The sequence below is a fragment of the Hemibagrus wyckioides genome, linkage group LG21 (assembly GCF_019097595.1).
Source record: "Hemibagrus wyckioides isolate EC202008001 linkage group LG21, SWU_Hwy_1.0, whole genome shotgun sequence".
NCBI classification, from domain to species: domain Eukaryota; kingdom Metazoa; phylum Chordata; class Actinopteri; order Siluriformes; family Bagridae; genus Hemibagrus; species Hemibagrus wyckioides.
Window position 1 is genome coordinate 10119626 of NC_080730.1, and position 23640 is coordinate 10143265.

Below are 23640 nucleotides of genomic sequence, written 5' to 3' on the forward strand. Positions count from 1 at the left end.
GGTGATGTATGGCTTGGATGCAGCTGCTCGGCCATGGAAACCCATTCCATGAAGCTCTCTGCGCACTGTTCTTGAGCTAATCTGAAGGCCACATGAAGTTTGGAGGTCTGTAGCGATTGACTCTGCAGAAAGTTGGCGACCTCTTCGCACTATGCGCCTCAGCATCCGCTGACCCCGCTCCGTCAGTTTACGTGGCCTACCACTTCGTGGCTGAGTTGCTGTCGTTCCCACTTCCACGTTCTTATAATACAGCTGACAGTTGACTGTGGAATATTTAGGAGCGAGGAAATTTCACGACTGGATTTGTTGCACAGGTGGCATCCTATCACAGTTCCACGGTGGAATTCACTGAGCTCCTGAGAGCGACCCATTCTTTCACAAATGTTTGTAAAAACAGTCTGCATGCCTAGGTGCTTGATTTTATACACCTGTGGCCATGGAAGTGATTGGAACACCTGATTCTGATCATTTGGATGGGTGAGCGAATACTTTTGGCAATATAGTGTATATGAAATTAGGGCTACAGCTATCGATTATATTAGTAATCGAATGTTCTACCGATTATTCCATCGATTAATCGAGTAATCGGGTAAGAAGTACTTTTTCTTTATTAAAGAGGAATACTAAATATGTAAGAGAAAATAAGACAGTTCTCTTAAAATGAACAACTAAGTTGTTTCCTGTTTTGAAAAATATAAAATCTAAACCCATTTAATGCATTTAAGTGACATTCAAAATGCAAATACAAATATATAAATAAAAAAACTTTACTTCAAAAGAAGGTAAAAATTGTACAACCTAAAACAATAATAATAATAATAATAATAACAACAACAATAATAATAATAATAACAATACCTAAACATTGCATTTATGTTGTTCAACTTAACTTGGACGTTTCACTCTAACTACAGCCCAAGCAGGACATAAGCATTTACTGTCTTCCTGGAAGACTTGGTGGTTTTTGTAAGAGGCAAATATTAGTGGACAGGAAGGGAACTTGGAACAAGAACAAGAGTTCATACACATCACATTTCTTAACACATTTTTCTGTAACATGAAATTAGAGTTATTTGGAGAATAAACCCTCTTAAATGTCTCTCTACATACTGGTGTGTGTGTGTGTGTGTGTGAGACAGAGAGAGAGTGAGGCTATCAAAATGAACGATGCTTAGGCTTTCACAAAACTAAATTAGGGACATCATAACTAGCCACCATACTGATTTACAGTCTTAAATAGTTCAGTCTTACTGTAATCACACTGTACAGAGTTTTCTGCCTGTTTTAGTTTGAAATGATACCAAACTTTGAAAACTTTCTGCCGTTTTCTTTGGCTTGAAGCTTCTGTGTGTGTAGTTACAGTAAATGGACTAAACGAAGCTTCGAGGCAGCTAATTTGCCTCGATGATTTTATTGTATTCAAATTACTCAAGTTACTCGAGGAATCGTTTCAGCCCTGTATGAAATATGACGTCAAAATGATCTACACCCCAGAAAAATTCATGTTTGAAGCGGACACTCTCTCAGGCTGTAGACAAGCATGAAAATTCTGAAGATTAGAAAAGTGCAGACATACAAGCATATGTTGACATAAGGTTCCATGCAGCCACTGAGCATTGAAAGAGCTTAGAGAGTTCATACTGAAAGGCTGGCCAAAAAATAAAACTGATTGTCCAAAGCAAATCCAAGATTACTGGACCTGCAAAGCTGAACTTTCAGTAGTGAATGACATCATCTACGGAAAAGGAAAGAAGTTTGCAGTAGCATCAGTGCGAAAAGAAATGCTGCAGAAAATTCATGAGGGGCATTTAGGAGAGGAGAAATGTAAACGCAGAGCCCATGAGGTCATGTACTGGCCAAGGATAAACCATGACATCAGTCAGACCACAGCCTCATGTGAAATATATCTCACATGTACACTATACTGCCAAAAGTATTCGCTCACCCATCCAAATAATCAGAATCAGGTGTTCCAATCACTTCCATGGCCACAGGTGTATAAAATCAAGCACCTAGGCATGCAGACTGTTTTTACAAACATTTGTGAAAGAATGGGTCGCTCTCAGGAGCTCAGTGAATTCCACCGTGGAACTGTGATAGGATGCCACCTGTGCAACAAATCCAGTCGTGAAATTTCCTCGCTCCTAAATATTCCACAGTCAACTGTCAGCTGTATTATAAGAACGTGGAAGTGTTTGGGAACAACAGCAACTCAGCCGCGAAGTGGTAGGCCACGTAAACTGACGGAGCGGGGTCAGCGGATGCTGAGGCGCATAGTGCGAAGAGGTCGCCAACTTTCTGCAGAGTCAATCGCTACAGACCTCCAAACTTCATGTGGCCTTCAGATTAGCTCAAGAACAGTGCGCAGAGAGCTTCATGGAATGGGTTTCCATGGCCGAGCAGCTGCATCCAAGCCATACATCACCAAGTGCAATGCAAAGCGTCGGGTGCAGTGGTGTAAAGCACGCCGCCACTGGACTCTAGAGCAGTGGAGACGCGTTCTCTGGAATGACGAATCGCGCTTCTCCATCTGGCAATCTGATGGACGAGTCTGGGTTTGGCGGTTGCCAGGAGAACGGTACTTGTCTGACTGCATTGTGCTAAGTGTAAAGTTTGGTGGAGGGGGGATTATGGTGTGGGGTTGTTTTTCAGGAGCTGGGCTTGGCCCCTTAGTTCCAGTGAAAGGAACTCTGAATGCTTCAGCATACCAAGACATTTTGGACAATTCCATGCTCCCAACTTTGTGGGAACAGTTTGGAGCTGGCCCCTTCCTCTTCCAACATGACTGTGCACCAGTGCACAAAGCAAGGTCCATAAAGACATGGATGACAGAGTCTGGTGTGGATGAACTTGACTGGCCTGCACAGAGTCCTGACCTCAACCCGACAGAACACCTTTGGGATGAATTAGAGCGGAGACTGAGAGCCAGGCCTTCTCGTCCAATATCAGTGTGTGACCTCACAAATGCGCTTCTGGAAGAATGGTCAAAAATTCCCATAAACACACTCCTAAACCTTGTGAACAGCCGTCATATTGAACCCTATGGATTAAGAATGGGATGTCACTTAAGTTCATGTTACGACCCCGAAGTAGGCCTAGGGGAGACTCAGGGTCAGCAACCGGTGGTTTATCAAGCTGATAGTGGGTGAAAGAGTCCAACCGGGTCTAAACAATGACACACAGTGTAGACTGGCTGAATGAAAAAAAAAAAACAAGGTTTCGCGACACAACCTGTAGTGCTTAATCAGTTTACTGTGCTGTACAACAGAAAACACGTATTTACAATATTTACAAATTTCACAAACAAGCCAAACACGGGGCTGGACAACGGCGGTGCTGAAGAAAAGAAAACCAAGTAAAACAAAATGATACTTCCCTAACGCTGCTTTATTTTTAATACATCCTGGACTACAAACAAAAGTGAAACCAAAAACCTGCCTATACTGCGCTTCCCTTACAAACTTAAATACAGGGGGTGGCACCCGCCCCTTTCCTAAAGTGTCTAGACAGTGTGACGTCCTACGTGTTGCACAGTGTATGAGCGCGCTCTTTCTTACCTGTCCGAGCCCCGTCAGCACAACACTACACAAACACACACAGCTGTACATACACCTCAATACACCAAGTATTTAGATAGACAAACAAACCACGCAATTGCACACACAAGCAGAAACAAAACGCGGCGCCCGATGCGGTGTCAGTGTTTCGCTTTTATAGCCTGACTCTTCTTCCGGTTAATCATCCAGGGCGGCGATAGCGCGATTCGGCTCCTCCCGTCAGCGGCAGGTATATGGCATGCGGCCAACTGCATCACGTTCCTCCCAATCGGTTATGCTGTAAACAAAGCCATCATAATAACCGAAATACGTGCCGTGGCACGTAACAGTTCATATGCGAGTCAAGGCAGGTGAGCGAATAATTTTGGCAATATAGTGTAAGTCTAAGCAATAAGTAGAGCCACTCATGCCTCATCCTGTGTCTGATTGTCCATACCAAAAGGTCGGAATAGATTTTTTTCAATGCAATGGTAAGAGCCATATTGTAGTTACTGACTATTTCTCTAACTATCCAGAGGTTGCAACACTTCAGGTGACATCCAGCCAAGCTGTCATTGGTTTCCTAAAGACAGTCTTTGCTAGACATGGAGTTCCCTGTGAGATGTTTTCTGATAATGGTCCTCAGTTTACCAGCAGGGAGTTTAGTTCTTTCTCTAACGAGTGGGGATTTCAGCACACTACTTCAAGCCCAAACCACCCTAAGTCCAATGGGCTTGCAGAGAGTTCTGTAAAGATTGTGAAGGGTCTCACGAAAAAAATAAAGACGAAAAAGCAGACTTCCACAGGAGTTTGATGATTTACAGGAGTGCACAATTGCAAAATGGGTTGTCCCCTGGGCAAACGCTGATGGGTCGACGGATATGCACCCATTTACCTAGCCATGAGGACCTGTTAAAGTCTACAGGAGTAAGCAAAATCAAAGCCACAAAACAGATACACAAACACAGGCAAAAATGGCACTACGAAAAGAAGTTTGTATCCTAAACTATGCAACAGACACACTGGACACAACAAGGCAAAGTGGAAAGAGAATTGTTTCCGCATTCATATGAGATCTGGAACTGAGACAACAAGTGGCAGTTCAAGAGGTTGATTCGCAACCAAATGACCAAGGACTGTCTGATGTTTCCACTAGTGAACAAACATGATGTCAGTCCTCTGGATTTTGCAAACTCAACTATGACAAAAGGGATTACTGTCTCTCCTGCAATGTCTTGCAAACCAAGACAACCTGTTAGATTTCCTGAAAGGCTTATTGAAATTTGTTAAATATTTCAAGGACTGGGTAGTTGAAAAAGATAACGGTTACTTGTAATATCTCACTGTTTAACTGCAATTACTGTTAGTTAAAAAAAAGTTGTTGTTTAATAACTTTTAACATAAGAGTTAGTTAATAGAAGTAAAGAATCCCAAAGAGATAGTGCTTTACTTTTAAAGGGGGCAAGATGTGATGTTATGAATGATCACATGTAATTTTGGTTCTGAAAGTGTGTGTGTGTGTGTGTGTGTGTGTGTGTCCGGACAGTTCAGAGGGTGAACGGCAAGTTGTGCTAAGAGACATGTTGTGTGCCCACGTGCAAAATAAAAAACAAGTAAAGTGAAGTGGCTAAAAAGACATTCAGGCTCTCCAGCGTGTTGATTAAAACGTAACAGGCCCCTTTCTCTTTCTGCATCAAACTCGCCATCTACAGCTGTCATTCTTTCTAACACAATTTTGACGATAGCAGCAGGTGTAACATATACCCTTATGTCACTGAAGATTTTCATGATACACTTCTTTTTGTCCTCAAGAGAGTCAGCAATTTCAGCAAGCTGCTTATCTGATATGTCTGTTTTTAAGTCCTGTCCTACTTTACGAGATCTTCCATTGCTCATAAAAAGTGGTTAACCTTTTCTCTTTCTTAGAGCAATCATCTTTCTAATAAGCAAGTATTTTCTTCTTAGGCTTATGATCATGTTCTGAACGTCGAGGGAGCTCTGTACTGTCTTGTGCATGACACTGAAGTTCCGATGTATTTTTATCTTTACGTTTAACTGTACCTTTTATATCCTTTTCTTTTGTACCTTCTGTTCCCGTCTGGAGCAGGCTTTCAGATTCTTGTTCGTGTCTCAGCTCCGTAGACCATCACGCCGATTCCGAAGTCCTGCAGTCCATTGACCATCGTCACGGTGAAACCGTGAGTCAGCACGTGCAGCGAGCATCTGAACCAGCGAAGATGAAGCTCTTACTGTAGCGGACCCTGTCCGAATGATGGCCGAAACTTTTACTGACGTTTCTGAAAGCTTTATTGTACATTCAACACCGTAGAAATATCCTTTATAACTTCAGAAATCACCGTAAGAGCTGAACAATGTATAAAGATACACATTAAAAGTCTTGTCTAAACTCGACCCCATTAACTAACGATAAAGAAATATATACAGACCTCATGCCTTTAAACCTTAGAAACCATGAAGAACCAAAACAATCAGCGCGTACAACCGTTCATTACTGCTGCAATCATTATCACTCTGAAGGATGCAATACCCTTCAAAATAAAAGTCCCAATTTTCTAAGACAGATAGAGCAGGCTTTTACATAATTAAACCCAAATGTATGTGATATATATATAATATATTATATATATATAATTAAACCCAAATGTATGTAATATTTTGGACTGCTGTTCCTAACAAATATTTGGGACTGATATGTCAAGTAATTTCTTACAGAAGCAATATTAATGCTCTCATTTTGCTCTCACCTATGACATGAAAAAAACCAATGTAATGCACACTCTGTTTTAGTTTATTGTTTATTTAATAAACCACAAAAATAATGAAATAATTAGAAAATTTAATAAAGAGAAAAACAAAATTCATTTGAAATCAAATGCATGGATTATAATTCTGTACAAAAGTTCAGATGTATTTAAATTTTCAGATGGAGGTTAGTGCAGTGGTCCCTGTCTCCTGATAAGTACCTGGTAAGTTAAACCAGTGGTGAAGCTCTATTTGCTCCAGACTGGTTCTGTCTTCTGCATCGGTGCTCAGACACCAACGGATCAGATCACTGCACTCTGTACCACAGGTACATAAATCAATAAGACGTAGAGAGAAGAATCTAATACTTAACTCCATGAAGAACCTGCTTTATAATAAATAATCCTTTAAAGAAAATGCTGTAGAGTACATAAGAAATTCCTCACACTTGTAACTCTACAAATTTCCTGTCAATTTCATCATACTGACTAACTAATACAGAGTCGTAAAATATAATACATTAAAACAGGGATGGGCAACTTTGATAATGACGAGGGCCAGCATTTTTCTCCTTTATACCTAGGGGGCCAGACCAGATTGCTGATCCACACACACATTTTACATCATTTTACTTAATTTCCTTTTTATTGAGAAAACACAGTGTACAATTAATGCAATGTGTCTTTAAAGATTTTAAGTATAACTTTGCAATTATGCTAATTCTAATTCTAAATGACAATTTTATTGTCAGTTGACAAGCATTTCAGCTAAACATCTTAACTGCTTTGCTTTAAAATCTCTAACAAACAAGGCCCTCTTAAATTAGTAGCCTAGAGAACATACTCAACCCACCCTCAAAGAACAAAATGATTAAAAATGAATATTACATAAATTCAAAACCAAATATTATTTAAAAGGTTAAATATAAGTATAAGAACAATTCAGTACATCACTTTTCTTAACAGACCAACCCACAAATATATGCATTTACTGTTCAATTCAGACATCATTCCCACTATCAAAAAGTTCCAATGGGAAACTTGTGGTCTCTCTTGCTGGTGCAGAATTAAATCAATGTCAGTCTGAAAATTTATACAGCCAACTTGCAGTAGCTGAAAGAGACTGTCATCTGACCGCCTGTTTCTGTCTTTGGTGCCAAACATGCTAAGCATTAACAGTGCAAAATGACTGAGCAGGGGAAAACAGGACTCTGGTAGCAGTTTCCAAAATGCAAGCCCCCTCTCGTTGCACCTTGACTGAAAGAAGGAGTCGGCCTGAAGTTTGCAGAGTTCTAGCTCTGACACTCCAGCCTGCTCACTGACAGACGCGTTCAGAGGGTCTGCAAAAAGGTCTATGCGATGCTGCATGATGTGAAAGTACTGGAAGCGAATTTTGAGTTGCTTTTTTTTGAGTTGCTCTTTTCTGTACTTGGAGATGCGCAAGGATGAATCTGTGAGATGTTTAGCCGGCCAATCACAGCTCACCTGGGAAATCTTTCTCGGCCAAATCACATCGGCCCGTTACATCTTTCTTCCCCAATCCCTGCGCTGAAAAGATGGACAGAAGTCCCTCTTTTCCTCCTTTAAATACATGTCAGAACCTTTAAACTCAAAGGCTTCCAAAACGTATACTATTCTTGTATCCATTATTCAAAATCTTTGATGTTTTATGGTGACATCATAGTGTACTGTTATTATACATCATAGTGTATTGTTATTATTCATTATAGTGTACTGTTATTATACATCATAGTGTACTGTTATTATACATTATACTGTACTGTGATTATACATCATAGTGTACTGTTATTATACATTATACTGTACTGTGATTATACATCATAGTGTACTGTTATTATTCATTATAGTGTACTGTTATTATACATTATAGTGTACTGTTATTATACATCATAGTGTACTGTTATTATACATCATAGTGTACTGTTATTATACATTATACTGTACTGTGATTATACATCATAGTGTACTGTTATTATTCATTATAGTTTACTGTTATTATACATCATAGTGTACTGTTATTATTCATTATAGTGTACTGTGATTATACATCATAGTGTACTGTTATTATTCATTATAGTTTACTGTTATTATACATCATAGTGTACTGTTATTATACATCATAGTGTACTGTTATTATAGATTATACTGTACTGTGATTATACATCATAGTGTATTGTTATTATTCATTATAGTGTACTGTTATTATACATCATAGTGTACTGTTATTATACATCATAGTGTACTGTTATTATTCATTATAGTGTACTGTTATTATACATTATAGTGTACTGTTATTATACACTATATTGCCAAACGTATTCGCTCACCCATCCAAATAATCAGAATCAGGTGTTCCAATCACTTCCATGGCCACAGGTGTATAAAATCAAGCACCTAGGCATGCAGACTGTTTTTACAAACATTTGTGAAAGAATGGGTCGCTCTCAGGAGCTCAGTGAATTCCACCGTGGAACTGTGATAGGATGCCACCTGTGCAACAAATCCAGTCGTGAAATTTCCTCGCTCCTAAATATTCCACAGTCAACTGTCAGCTGTATTATAAGAACGTGGAAGTGTTTGGGAACGACAGCAACTCAGCCACGAAGTGGTAGGCCACGTAAACTGACGGAGCGGGGTCAGCAGATGCTGAGGCGCATAGTGCGAAGAGGTCGCCAACTTTCTGCAGAGTCAATCGCTACAGACCTCCAAACTTCATGTGGACTTCAGATTAGCTCAAGAACAGTGCGCAGAGAGCTTCATGGAATGGGTTTCCATGGCCGAGCAGCTGCATCCAAGCCATACATCACCAAGTGCCATGCAAAGCGTCGGATGCAGTGGTGTAAAGCACGCCGCCACTGGACTCTAGAGCAGTGGAGACGCGTTCTCTGGAGTGACGAATCGCGCTTCTCCATCTGGCAATCTGATGGACGAGTCTGGGTTTGGCGGTTGCCAGGAGAACGGTACTTGTCTGACTGCATTGTGCCAAGTATAAAGTTTGGTGGAGGGGGGATTATGGTGTGGGGTTGTTTTCAGGAGCTGGGCTTGGCCCCTTAGTTCCAGTGAAAGGAACTCTGAATGCTTCAGCATACCAAGACATTTTGGACAATTCCATGCTCCCAACTTTGTGGGCCAAGAGTTTGGAGCTGGCCCCTTCCTCTTCCAACATGACTGTGCACCAGTGCACAAAGCAAGGTCCATAAAGACATGGATGACAGAGTCTGGTGTGGATGAACTTGACTGGCCTGCACAGAGTCCTGACCTCAACCCGATAGAACACCTTTGGGATGAATTAGAGCGGAGATTGAGAGCCAGGCCTTCTCGTCCAACATCAGTGTGTGACCTCACAAATGCGCTTCTGGAAGAATGGTCAAAAATTCCCATAAACACACTCCTAAACCTTGTGGACAGCCTTCCCAGAAGAGTTGAAGCTGTTATAGCTGCAAAGGGTGGACCGACGTCATATTGAACCCTATGGATTAGGAATGGGATGTCATTTAAGTTCATATGCGAGTCAAGGCAGGTGAGCGAATACTTTTGGCAATATAGTGTATATTTAATAATATAAATATTGGTAGTTTTTTGTTTATAGATTTCTATACTTTGTTTGTATTTTATAATAATTTATCACTTATTGTTATATTGTTATGGTGTGTGTCTTGTGCTGTATTATTCTTATCTACGTAAAAAAAAAGAAAAAAAGAATATTTCTAACAATAGGTTGTACTGAGAAGCCATATTTTGCAGATAATTAAATAATCAAAGTCAACTAAATACACAGGAGTTAGAACTTGACTCATTTTGACAGCAGGAATGTTTCTGTAGACTAACAGTTGCCATTTCTAAACTGAATTAAATTATATTAATTAATTTAATCCTTGTCTGAAGTTTGAATTGAATCCTGGTCTGATTTTTTTGTAAAAAAGCACATTTAAAAATTTTTTTTTACAAAACAGGTGAATATAAATCACACATGGCATTCTGTCTCTCCTTTGCTTTCTTGCTTTCATTCTTTTCTTCTCTTTTTTCTTCCTTCCTTCTCTTCTTAAAGGATTTTGGGATTCTTTTTAAAGACTCGGGTTTCATTGAATCACTCACTGAAATGAATCGAGTCAGTGATTCCTTTTCAGTCAGTAATTCTTTAATAGCCCTCATTTCCTGTACAAACTCTAATCATGCTGGGAAATAGTAGTGGATTTTTTTTTCACCCTATAGTAATTGAATGGTGGGATTAATGCAGGTGATTATACGCTATAATAATGTAATGAGTATAGTTATGTACTGTTATGTTATGGCTTGTATGTAATAGTAATTGCAAGTTTTTAGAAAATCTTTGACTATTGCATGATGGGTAACCAACCTGTTCCGCCACTGACAGGAAGGATAAACATGTCCCTGTGTCAATTAAAAAGAATCAAGACTTACGATACCAGTGAAACAAAAATTTATTAAATATGTTAAATGTAGAAGTGCAGAAGTATCCAAATTGAATAAAAATAAATATCTTAAATAAGGAATAAAACAACCAAACTGAACAAAAATGCAAAATGTGAATGAATGTAAGATTCTCAACTGAATCAGTCTATAACCCGATTCCGCGAGTCCGCTGAGAATCAACTGAATCAGTCTACAACCCGATTCCGCGAGTCCGCTGAGAATCAACTGAATCAGTCGATGAGCCGGGTCCGCGAGTCCGCTTTTTCTCTTAATGCAGTTTAATAATGTTAATGTATAATATATAATGTTATGCATTGTTTTTTTTTAAAAAAAAGCACGGTAGCAGCCATAGGACAAATAAGAATCGGTTCAATTTAGACCTCGGACTCATGAATCATGAGTTAATATGCGGAATCGGATCATTTAACTCGGGTGAATCAATCAGGGCCAGTACTAGCGATACTGTGTCTGCTCCAGTTATACCCACTGGGGAAAGTAACAAAAGCGATCTGTAACAAAATCATTCTTATCCAATTCAGGTTAACAGTATAGGAAGCTGTTGCAGGACAATGTGTGTGTTATTCTCTCATTATTTCACTTAGAAGTGAGCAGATGAAAAGGTCTAGAGGGTGGCTTTTGCATTTGGAATCTCTTGAGGGTAACTCTCAATATGAAGTCCAAAAATTCATCACTGCCAGTGAAGCCAGCCATTATCAGGCTGAAAAATGAAAACAAACCCATCAGGGAGATTAGTTGCGGTCAAATCATCGGTTTGGTACAAAGGAAAAAAATGCAATGGTGAGCTCAGGAACACCAAAATTCCTTAACAACCACATTAAACCACTGCTGCGGATGAAAGACAAATTCTTTCCCTGGTTTATTTCATAAACAAAGATACTCTCTCAGATGAAAATTTCTTTATAAAAATTCTGGTGCATTATGCCAATCACAGCCATGATAATGAATGTTGGAAAGTAACTACCCCTGTACAGTGATAGATGGTTAATAGATGGTTAATTGATGAAAAAATTATTTCATTAAAAATCCTTTAAATAGAAAGAAATACTAAAACAGAAATTGTGGAGGAAGGATTGGTTGGGAAATCTATGTTTGTGGGCAGGATTGTCTGCTCTGCGAAGAAAATTAAAGTAACAGGAAAAGAAACAAGCTAATTTTATATTGTGCACCACCAGCAATCATGTCATGTTTGTTTTTATTTTTTATTTTTGCTGTTCCTAACAAATATTTGGGATTGACCTGTCAAGTAATTTCTTACAGAAGCAATAGTAATGCACTCATTTTTCCCTCACCTTCCTACACACTTATCCATGATAAAAAACAACAACAATGTAATGTCCACTCTGTTGTAGTTTATTCTTTTATTAAATAATCTACAAAAATAATGATATAATGAAAAACTAAAAAACTAAATTCAAATCAAATACAAGGATTCTGTACAATAAATTCAGATGTATTTACAGTTTTATAATTAATTACAAATTCTATACAAAAGTTCTGTACAATTCTGCACAAAAGCATGAAACTGAAAAAACATATTACTATTTACAATGATAAGAAGAGGCAGCACTGTGTCTTAGTGGTTAGCACAGTTGCCTCACAGCAAAACGGTCTGGGGTTTGAATCCCGGGGTTGAACAGGCTAGGGCCTGTGTGGAGTTTGCATGTTCTCCCTGTGCCTGCGTGGGTTTACTCCGAGTACTCCGGTTTCCTCCCACAGTCACATTAGGTTGTTTGGTAATTCTAAATTGCCCATAGGAGTGGTTGTTTGTCTATATGTGGCCCTGTGATGGACTTTCACCCTGTGTATGCTGGGATAGGCTCCAGCAGACTCCTGAGGAAGACCCCAAGAGGAGGTTAGTGCTGTGGTCCCTGTCTCCTGTAAACTGGCACTAATCTGGTAAGTTAAACCAGTGGTGAAGCTCTATTTGCTGCAGGCTGGGTCTGTCTTCTGCATCGGGGCTCAGACACCAACGGATCAGATCGCTGCACTCTGTTACACAATACCCAGGTACATAAATCAAAAAGACATAGAAAGAAGAATCTAATACTTAACCCCATAAAGAACCTGATTTACAATAAATAATCCTTTAAAGAAAATGCTGTAGAGTACATAAGAAATTCCTCACACTTGTAGCTCTACACATTTCCTGTCAATTTTATCATATTGACTAATTAATTCATAGTCATAAAATATAATACATTAAAATAAATGAATGCTTCTTTCTCTGCTCAAGTCTGTGTATAAGGTATAGTTCAGTCTGCTATTAATTAGTCCATAGCTTATCAGTCTTTGTACTTTCTTGCCTTGAGACAGACTTTCGGGGAAGAACAAATGGCCAGTTTTGGTTTCCTCAGGGGTCCTGAAAGGCAGACAGCCACACACCAGCCTGTACAGCGTCACGCCCACAGACCAGACGGTAGCTGGGTCTGCCCGATACTGCCCCTGTACGAACCACTCAGGAGGGGCATATTGACGTGTGCCTGTTAACAAAGATACATTAGATTTAGGAAAAGAGTCACAGTACTTGCTGCCACCAAGAACTCATGGTCTCAAATCAGACACCTGCAAAGTAATTGTAGGAGTCTTTGACGAGGTCTCCGCAACCGAAGTCAAACAGCTTGACTTGCCACGTGTTGGTCTGAATCAGGATGTTTTCTGGCTTGACATCACGGTGCAGTATCCCCTGGCTCTTACAATGCTTCAGCGCCACCATCAGCTGCCACATCACAATGCAAGCCTCGGACTCCGTCAAACATCCACCTTGCTTGCTGGAGAATTCCTCGAGGTCCAGACATGGTTCAGGCCGTTCCAGAATGACAACGTAGCGTTTTCGCTCTTCGTACCAGTCCAGAATCTTGAGGATTTTTGAGCAAGGTTTGCTGTTCGCAAGGACCATCAGCGCTATCTCAACGGGGAGCCATCCATATCCTGTCTGTAGAATGGGACAAAAAGGAAAGAATGAGTGCCACACGTTATAACGCCATCCATTGTAATATTACTTATCGAGGTCTTCTTAGATTTTTAGTATGTGTGCTAGGTTATAGTAATAGGTAGGATGTATATTTTGATAAAGAAACTTACAAGCTGCAGTTTTTCATACGGCATCATCTTGGAGACAAACTTGATTGCAACCTGAGGAAAGATAAATGTGTTATGTGTAATTAAATGAAATCATTTACATACATAAAGTAACTAAAAGAGGTCTTCAGCCTCATTTGGCTTGTGAGGTTATATCATTTTAGACATGCATGAAAGAGCAGTAATTACTGCTTTTGAATAACAGCTTTGCAATTTTATTGCCAATCCCACAATTCTACAGTGATGTCAAGAGTAGCAGTAAAATGTGTCAAAATAAAGGGAGGTTAAGAGGCGTATAACAATCAGCCTCCTTCAAAAGGCACAGTCACCTACCAGTGAACACTGCCATTCCTGAGTTCAGTTTTAATATTCAAGATTATGATTAAAACCTGGCAGCAATTGACTGCAATTTAAGCTTAGAAGATTAAAATTTGTTAAGTTATTGATTACCTTCTGAACATTAGGAGCACTGATCAACTTTATTTCTAACTGTGTAGAAAATTGGTTAAAGGCTAGAGTAAAAACAGAAATGGAAAGACTTACTGGCAATCCGTCTTCTTTCCGTATCCCAGCAAACACACAGCCAAATCCTCCTGCACCCAGCAGTTCTCCTTCCAAATACGCCTTCGTCCAATGTGCTGCAAAAAACATCCAATTATAAGTCTCTTATTCATGTAACTCAGCCCACTTTTTATCCATTTCACCTATGAGTTCTGACTTACATTTGGAAAGACGTATAATAGGTTGGGTAGCGGGTTCCTCTGGACTTCTTCCTGTTCTTGGTCTCTTCTGCAGAGGCTCGGTTGTATCTGCCAGGTTACTGGGCTGGTCCGTCTCCTTACACCCCTGATGCTCTGAAGGGTTTGCAGCCTGCCCCGAGAACAAGCGCTTTCTTTTCTGTATGGTCCTTTGGGCACACCTTGGGATTTTACGGTGACGATGAGTATTCTTTAACGGCTGAGCTGGGGGTTGAAACATTGACAAAAAGAACACTTTTAGTTCACTGTGATGTTTAACGTTAAACATAGGAAGAGAATTACTTCTTCAGGACACCTTTGTTCATATAAACTGGCAATAATGCAGCAATGCACACAAAAGCATACACGTTAAAATACAGAGGTTAAAGTGCCTCACCTTACCAATCATCACAATAATAGTTTACAGTATATTCTGTCTATTTAATTAAAGTATATCTGTTTATTTTTTGAACGTCCCACTGACAGAAACATTAGGTTCAACTAACTTATAGCTCTTCTCGTTTTTTTCTCGGTTACAGTTAAGGTTTGAACTAAACCCTTTTCCATTCAAATGACCTTTCAAACAGGGTACTAACAATACAACTATATAATATATTACTAAATTCTGATAGCAGAGTGTGGATAAAACACTTACCTGTGGGAGTCCGCTGTGAGCCCACTGCCGTGGTCACGGTTTCCATCACAGCCGGTGAAGATGCACTTTTATAGCCGTTCAGAAACATTCCAGCAGGTGTCGCTTTATCCTCGGTATCAGTTGCCGATACTTCCTTCCTACGATGGTCAATCACTCCGGGATTTCTTCTGTCGTTGTATCCGATGCTCACTTCTGACGATGGTCAATCACTCCGGGATTTCTTCTGTCGTCGTATCCAATACTCACCTCTTACGATGTTGAGTCTCTCCGGTGTTTCCTCTCTTGTTGTATCCAATACTCACCTCTTACGATGTTGAGTCTCTCCGGTGTTTCCTCTCTTGTTGTATCCAATACTCACCTCTTACGATGTTGAGTCTCTCCGGTGTTTCCTCTCTTGTTGTATCCAATACTCACCTCTTACGATGTTGAATCTCTCCGGTATTTCCTCTCTTGTTGTATCCAATATTCGCTTCTTACGATGTTTTATCTCTCCGGTTTTTCTCCTGTTGTTGTATCTGTTGCTAACGCCGCACCACTCGTGTATTTTTAAAATCTGAATTTTGGAACGTTTTCGGGGGGAGGGGGTGGGGGTTTGGGTGAGGGTGAAGGGGGGGCTATGGGGGGGGGAGAAGAAAAAAAGTCTGGTCATGGTGGCTCGTTTTAGCTAACTGTCTAACATTCACCTGTAAATAAATAAAAAGATTCAGTTTCTCATACATTTTGTCATGTTAGCTACATGGATGTATTACTGTTTTGATTAGTCAGTTTGTTTGTGCTAGGATCCAGATCACAATTAAGGTTAAGGCTCTGAGTCGTTCACCAGAAGATCTGGGTTCCAGCACCACCAAGCTGCCACTATTGGGCCCATGAGCAAGGCCCCCAACCCACCCTGCTGCATCAGGGGTGCTGCAGCATGGCTGACCCTGTGCTCTGACCCCAACCCCCAAGGATGGGATACGCGAAGAATGAATTTCACTGTGCAGTAATGTACATGTGACAAATAAAGACAACTTTACTTATGTTAATCCTGTACACCATGTTAAAATATTAAGCGGTTATTACTGTCCACTAACTGCACTAATCTGCCCATTTGTGTGGTACACAACACAAGACACAGGTTGTAAACAATGATTATATATATATATATATATATATATATATATATATATATATATATATATATATTTGATCCTGAAAATTAGTATGAACAATTAGATGGTGGATTACATTCAACTTTGAGCCCTTTCAAAGTTCTCAATGACAAGACAGACAGGTGAAGGAAACAGAGTGGAAAAAGAAAAAAGAAAAAAAAAAACTTGGTACATCATGAAAATTTTCTTGAAATTTCTGTCATTTGCACTTGATGAATACACCACCACATACTTAAGTGATGTAAAAAATTTCAGATCAAGCAGCCAGGTATAATTATGAACATGTGAACATGTGCTGGTTTTGGTGTCAGTTTAATGCCAGACAGGTGGTCCACACAACAGCAGACTCTGACTTGTGATACAGAATCCAACAAGTACAAGAACTCTAAGGCATGTTCAGCTCCTCTTGACTGACGATCGGACACAACACAGAACTTCACTCCACTGCTGCTCCTGTGTGCGCGCTGACCCTCCACCTCGGCCGAGCGAACACGCAAAGAGCCGGTAGCTGATCGGGAGATGTTCAGGAGACGCGTGAATGCAGAAGAGTTGGAGCTTAACATTACATTCCAACACAACGTCTACATAGGACTGAGAGGCAATGATTAAACAGACATTGTACAGTAATTCCTCAGGTCTTTGGTAATTCAAAAGGAAAATCACAATACAAACTCATTTCTAAATAACAGAATGCTTGCTATTTGAGATTCATTTTCTCATTGATTATATAAGCTAGAGACCCTAAATCCAAAAACTTTTTAATTTCCCTTTTCAGTGTCAGTTCTGAAAAAGTGGTGTCATGTAATGAAGCAAGCTTTAACAGCTCCTCTTGAACATCAAAGTTCTCTGTAATCGTTCTTGCAAAGATCAGGAGCTGACTGGCATCTGTCACGTCTGTGCCAGTATTTGCAATTGTTTATTGCAAGTTTCAGCTTTTCTTAGATTTGACATTGAAAGTCAGAAATTCGACGTGTTACTGTTCAGCGGGACAAAGATACAGACTCAAAGTTCTTGACTATTTTCTCTTCTCCAAATGCTTTAGCCATATCAATCGTGCATTGCTTTACAATTTCGCCCTAGCACCTTGCTGCTGGCTGGAACTAGCACCCTCTCCTGGTTGGGAGAATTTACATCCTAATCTGAAAATCAAACTTTTTCAAAAGTATTAAATTGAGTATAGTTCCTTGCCTTGAGACAGACTTTCGAGGAGCAGGAGGGGCATATTCAAGTGTTAACAAAGATACATTAGATTTAGACATCAGACACCTGCAAAGTAACTGTAAGGGTCTTTGACGAGGTCTCTTTCAAGTCAAACAGCTTGACTTGAAACGTGTCTGTCTGAATCAGAATGTTTTCTGGCTTGACATCACGATGCAGTATCCCCTGGCTCTTGCAATGCTTCAGTGCTTCCATCAGCTGAAACATCACATTGCGAGCCTCGACCTCAGTCAAACATCCACCTTGCTTGCCGGAGAGTTCCTCGAGGTCCACACATGGTTCAGGCTGTTCCAGGAGTACGATATATCACTTTGCCTCTTCGTGCCAGTCCAGAATCTTCAGGATTTTTGAGCAAGGTTCTGTGTTTGCAAGGATCTTCAAAGCTATCTCAATGGGCAGCCATCCATATCCTGTCTGTAGTATGGTACAAAAAGGAAAGAATGAGTGCCACACATTATAATGCCATCCTTTGTAATAGTACTTATCAAGGTCTTCTTAGAAATCTTATTTTTAGCTTTTGTGCTAGATTATAGTAATAGGTAAGATGTGCATCATGATAAAGAAACTTACAAGCTGCAGTTTTTCATATGGCATCTTTTTGGAGACGTACTTGATTGCAACCTGAGGAAAGATGAATGTGTTATGTGTAATTAAATCAAATCATTTGCATACATAAAGTAACTAAAAGAGCTTTTCAGACTCATCTGGCTTGTGAGGTTCCATCATTTTATTTTTATGCATGAAAGAGCAGTAGTTACTGCTTTTAAATAACAGCTTTGCAACTTTACTGCCAATCCCACAATGCTACAGTGATCCATGATGTCAAATGTAGCAGCAAAAGATGTCAAAGTAAAGGGAGGTTAAGAGACGTATAACAATCAGCCTCCTTCAAAAGGAACTACTAGTGCCTACTAGTGAACGCTGCCATTCCTGAGTTCAGTTTTAATATTGTTATAATGTTTTTCTCTAATTTGAGTGCAAATGAAGTTTAGAAGATTAAAATTTGTTAAGACGTGATTGCTTACCTTTTGTCCATTAGTGGCACTGATCAACTTTACTTCTGATTATGTAGAAAACTGGTCAAAGACTAGAGTAAAAACAGAAATGGAAAGACTTACTGGCAATCCGTCTTCTTTGCGTAGTCCAGCAAACACACAGCCAAATCCTCCTGCATCCAGCAGTTCTCCTTCCAAATACGCCTTCGTCCAATGTGATTATTATGTCCCTAAAGGTTGACTTAGAGAAAACACTGTAATTTATTTACAAGTGTTCAGTATGTGCAAATAGTAATATCGACTTTATAGCCAAAAGTTTTGGGACGTCTGCCTTTACATGCACATTCAAATCAATTCAATTTTATTTTTATAGCACTTTTAACAAAGAGCGTTCCATCAAAGCAGCTTTACATAAGAAACAACAAACATATAAACAGGCAAACAGTCCTAGATGTTATCTCAAGTGAGCAAGCCTGAGGTGACTGTGGCAAGGAAAAAGTCCCTTAGATGGTATGAGGAAGAAACCTTGAGAGGAACCAGACTCAAAAGGGAACCCATCCTCATTTGGGTGACAGTGGAGAGTGTGATTATAAATTATTGTAAACACCAGAGAGTGTGATATGAACAATGTCCTTTGTGCATTTATGTATAGTCAATTGTGTGATGCAGATACAGCATGTGTAGAATGTTATGTAAAATAATAAGGAGGTTGTTGTCGTCCACATAAGTTTGGCAGTGTTGCTTTGAATACCCGAATCCTCACAAAGCAGAACCCGGCTGGAGCTGGTCCATCTCTGGATGCCACTGGAGCTGGCACAATCTCTGTATGCCTCGGGATGGCTAGAAGAAAGGAAACAAGTGGAAAGGAATTAGAGTCGCTGCTGTTCATAATATTAGCAGCACTAGATGATAATGTGCATTTAATCAGATGTACTGGAGTACAAGGTTATGGGATGTATTAAATGTATGCCAGACTAAAGAGATAAGTCTTTAGTCTACGTTTGAACTGGTAGACTGTGTCTGAGCCCCGAACACCGTCAGGAAGGCTATTCCAAAGTTTAGCAGCTAAATACGAAAACCCTCTACCCCCAGACTTTGATGTTCTGGGAACTACCAGAAGTCCAGAGTTTTGTGATCTTAAAGAGCGTGGTGGATTGTAACGTGTTAGAAGACTGGCCAGATAAGTGGGAGCTAAACCATTTAGAGCCTTGAACGTAAGTAGTGCTAGTTTATAGTCAATTCTAAACTTAACAGGTAGCCAGTGCAGGGATGATAATATTGGAGTTATATGATCATATTTTCTTGACCTGGTAAGAACTCTGGCGGCTGCATTTTGGACTAACTGTAGCTTGTTTATTGAAGATGCAGGACAACCACCTAGTAATGCATTACAATAGTCCAGTCTGGAGGTCATGAATGCATGAACCAGCTTTTCTGCATCAGATACACATAAAAGGTGCCTAAGCTTGGCAATATTTCTAAGATGGAAGAACGCTGTTTTTGTAATATTGGAAATATGATTTTCAAAGGACAAGTTGCTGTCTAATATTACGCCCAGGTCTTTCACTGTTGAGCTAGTAGTAATAGTACATCCTTCTAAATGCAAGCTGAATTGTGAGAGCTTTTGTGTACTGGTTTTTGGACTAATAAGTAATATCTCTGTCTTATCAGAATTTAGTAATAGAAAATTATCGGTCATCCAATCTTTAATATCTTCAACACACTCCGTTAATCTAGACAAATTAGATATCTCATCTGGTTTTGATGAGATATATAACTGGGTATCATCGGCATAACAATGGAAACTAATCCCATGCCTTCTAATGATGTTACCCATTGGAAGCATGTATACCAAGAAAAGCAGGAGGTCCTAAAACTGATCCTTGTGGGACCAGTGTGATCGATCAGACAGGTAGGATCTAAACCATTTTAATGCCTGTCCCTGCAAACCTATGTGATTTTGTAAGCGATCTACGAGAATGTTATGATCTATAGTGTTGAACGCAGCACTAAGATCAAGCAGGACTAATATGGAGATGCAGCCTTGGTCCAAAGCTAAAGCAAGTCATTTGGGATTTTAACTAGTGCAGTTTCTGTACTCTGATGAGGCCTGAAACCTGACTGAAATTCTTCAAGGATATTGTTTTCCTGTAAGCATAATTGCATAATTGAGCTGACACCACTTTTTCTAAAATTTTTGATATAAATGGAAGGTTGTAATTTGATAGTTCATTAGGGTCTAGTTTAGGTTTCTTAAGAAGAGCCTGAATAACTGCTAACTTGAGAGATTTTGGGACATGACCCAGATATAACGAGGAATTAATAATATTGAGAAGAGGCTCTCCAGCTGCATGTATCACTTCTTTCAGCAATCTAGTTGGAATTGGATCTAACAAACATGTTGTTGATTTAGCTGTGGTGATAAGTTTAAATAGCTCTTCCTGCCCTATACTGGTAAAGCATTGTAGCTTTAAATGTGGAGCTTTAGGCTGGTCTAGACAACCGGATGCTGTCAAAGGTTGAACATCCAATATTTTGTTCCTGATACTATCAATTGTTTCAGTGAAGAAATTCATAAAGTCATAAAATAAATTCATTTAGTCTCACTACTAAACTGTGATGAAATACTCTCTCAGAAATACTTGCGCAGATGCTCAGCCCTAGCAGCTTTTAGAGCCTGTCTATATCTGGACAAAGTCTTAAATAGTCTTTAAACGCAATACTAAAAACTTCTAATTTGGTTTTTCTCCACTTTCCCTCGAGGTTACAGGTTGCTCTCTTGAGGGCGTGAGTATGACTATTATACCATGGTGCAGGTGTTTTATCTATGACCTTTTTTAGTCGGATGGGGGCAACAGTTTCTAGTGTGCTGGTGAAAATAGTGCCTATGCTGTTAGTTACTTCATCTAAATCATGTGCATTTAGGGGTCTAGTAAGAGGTTGAGACAGATCTGGCAGATTGCTTGTGAATCTAGTGGTCAGAGTAATAGTTCTACCAAATTGATAACGTGGAGAGACATGTCTAATATGTTCTACAGGTAGAGTGTACACTAATAGGTGATGGTCTGTGATGTCATCGCTTTGAGGTAGAATGGCTATATCAGTGACATCGGTCCCATGTGATATAACTAAATCTAGCGTATGATTAAAACGATGAGTTGGTCTATTAATGTTTTGCTTTAACCCCAAAGGAATTTATCTATAAATGTGAGTCCTAAAGCATCGTTAGCATCATCTACATGAATGTTAAAGTCTCCTACGATTAACACTTTGTCAAAACTGATCAAAAAATCTGAGAGGAAGTGTGCAAACTCTTTAAGAGTTTCCAGGGGTCTATATACGGTGGCCAGCGCAAGATATAATAGGGATTTTTTTATGTATGTCAGTGAGTGCAACATTAAGGATAAGCACTTCAAATGAGCTAAACCTGGGTCCTATTTTCTGAGTAACGGTACAAGAGATGTGATCGATGGTTGCAACACCACCTCCACGACCAGTCTGACGGGGCTCATGCTTATAGGACTATCCTGAAGGAGTAGACTCATTAGACCAATGTATTCGTTTGGTCTAAGCCAGGTTTCGGTAAGACAGAGTGTGTCGAAACTATAATCTGAGATCATTTCATAAACAATAATTACTTTCGGTGCAAGGGATCTAATGTTGAGAAGCCGAAACTTTAGAAATTGTTTTTCTTTACTTATTTGGCCTTTGTCAGGTTTAATTGTGATTAGATTATTTCGAGAGCTATTAACGAATTTATCCTTTGATCTCACTATTCGGGGAACAGACACAGTTTCTATAGGACGAGCTGTGTGTGCATTTGTATCAGTCTGGTGAGTTGAACAGTAGCTATTATAATTGTGATCGAAGGTATGACTTACCAGTCAGATGCAGCGTAGAGTCCTGGAGATGTTGTCCGAGAGGACTGCTGCTCCAACTCTGCTTGGGTGCAGGCCATCAGAACGGTAGAGCCTAGGACGCCCCCAGAAAATATTCCAATTATCAACAAAGGGTAATTTCTGGTCTTGACACCAAGACTAACCATTCATTAAATAGCCTACTGAACCTCTTGATTTCTCAATGGAATGTGGGAAGTTGTCCTGACACGTTGATCCTCGTCATAGGCGATGTGGTGTGAACCTTCTCCACCAGGCTCCTGAAGTCCTTCTTCAGGATCTCCGTCTGCCTCAGCCTGATGTCGTTCATGCCAGCATGGAGGACCACAGCTCCGATGTTCTTATTCAGGATCGCTGTACCTGTGCAGTGACATCAACAACACGAGTACCAGGAAAACAGCGAGTGCGCACCTTACCTTTAGCCGCAGTAGCACGGATGTGTGGAGTCTCCGATGATCACCACATCGCACTCCGTCTCGCAAAGGGGAGCGAAGTGGTTGCGGGTTGAGATCTCGAAAACGGGTGGGGAAGGGGAGAGGTCCTCGCCCAGGGCTTGGCTCGTGTCTTCCGCTGCTGCTGCATCCAGGCTGCGTGGTACCCAGGCACCGGAGTGAAGGAAACCTGGGCGGGCTGCGTCCTTGGTGCGTTGGGCCTGGGCAGAGAAGAACACGGAGTTGAGGTTGTGGGAGTGTTTGTTTCACGCCACGGGTTTACCTGGGACAGGTGAGCTCAATCCGGGATGATTCCAGCGCGGCGTTCCGCTCTCACAGCTGGGCTAGCTTCATTTATAGGTTGTGGATCTGCTTCTCCATGGCCTCCAGCTCCAAGTCCACAGAGTGCAGCTCGAATGAATCCTCACCTGCACTCAAAGGCAGACCCACAACCGACATAGTGTTTAAGAGCAGTAGCACAACAGAGATAATTGGTGTGAAAAACATAAACAAACTTGTGGTAGCCGGGCTAACGGTTTAGCGTGCTAATGGGCTAACCGGCTATAAGCGGGTGTTCTGGAAAACAAATATAACTAATGATATAAAAAGCATTTGAAATGAGAATATTATGGGATACTATCGGCTAATAAAGATACTATAAAAAGTTATAATATTGGACTGGATTTAAGATAAAAATCGAGAAAA

The 23640-nt window shown here is 40.1% G+C and overlaps 1 protein-coding gene and 1 long non-coding RNA gene across 2 annotated transcripts; both read right to left on the reverse strand.

Annotated features, from left to right (window-relative positions):
- Nucleotides 1–12230: 12230 nt before the first annotated feature.
- On the reverse strand, nt 12231–13900 carry LOC131342705 (serine/threonine-protein kinase pim-1-like). The gene is made up of 3 exons (XM_058373846.1): nt 13856–13900; nt 13337–13706; nt 12231–13254 (listed from the first exon to the last, which is right to left on the reverse strand). Exons 1-3 carry the CDS (start codon nt 13880–13882, stop codon nt 12974–12976), a joined length of 678 nt encoding a protein of 225 aa, XP_058229829.1. The 5' UTR covers nt 13883–13900; the 3' UTR covers nt 12231–12973.
- Nucleotides 13901–16441: 2541 nt separating this feature from the next.
- LOC131342299 (uncharacterized) lies at nt 16442–19342 on the reverse strand. The gene is made up of 3 exons (XR_009203020.1): nt 18732–19342; nt 18184–18234; nt 16442–18027 (listed from the first exon to the last, which is right to left on the reverse strand). It is a non-coding gene; the product is annotated as an uncharacterized LOC131342299 (long non-coding RNA).
- Between the last annotated feature and the right edge of the window lie 4298 nt (nt 19343–23640).

Excerpts from the sequence above, each read along its gene's own strand:
- LOC131342705 (XM_058373846.1), bottom strand. The coding sequence starts at position 13,882 with ATGATGCCGTATGAAAAACTGCAGCTT. Across the intron at positions 13,707-13,855 it reads CGTATGAAAAACTGCAGCTT|ACAGGATATGGATGGCTCCC; the intron begins GTAAGTTTCTTT and ends CCCATTCTACAG. Across the intron at positions 13,255-13,336 it reads CTCCTACAATTACTTTGCAG|GCACACGTCAATATGCCCCT; the intron begins GTGTCTGATTTG and ends CTTTGTTAACAG.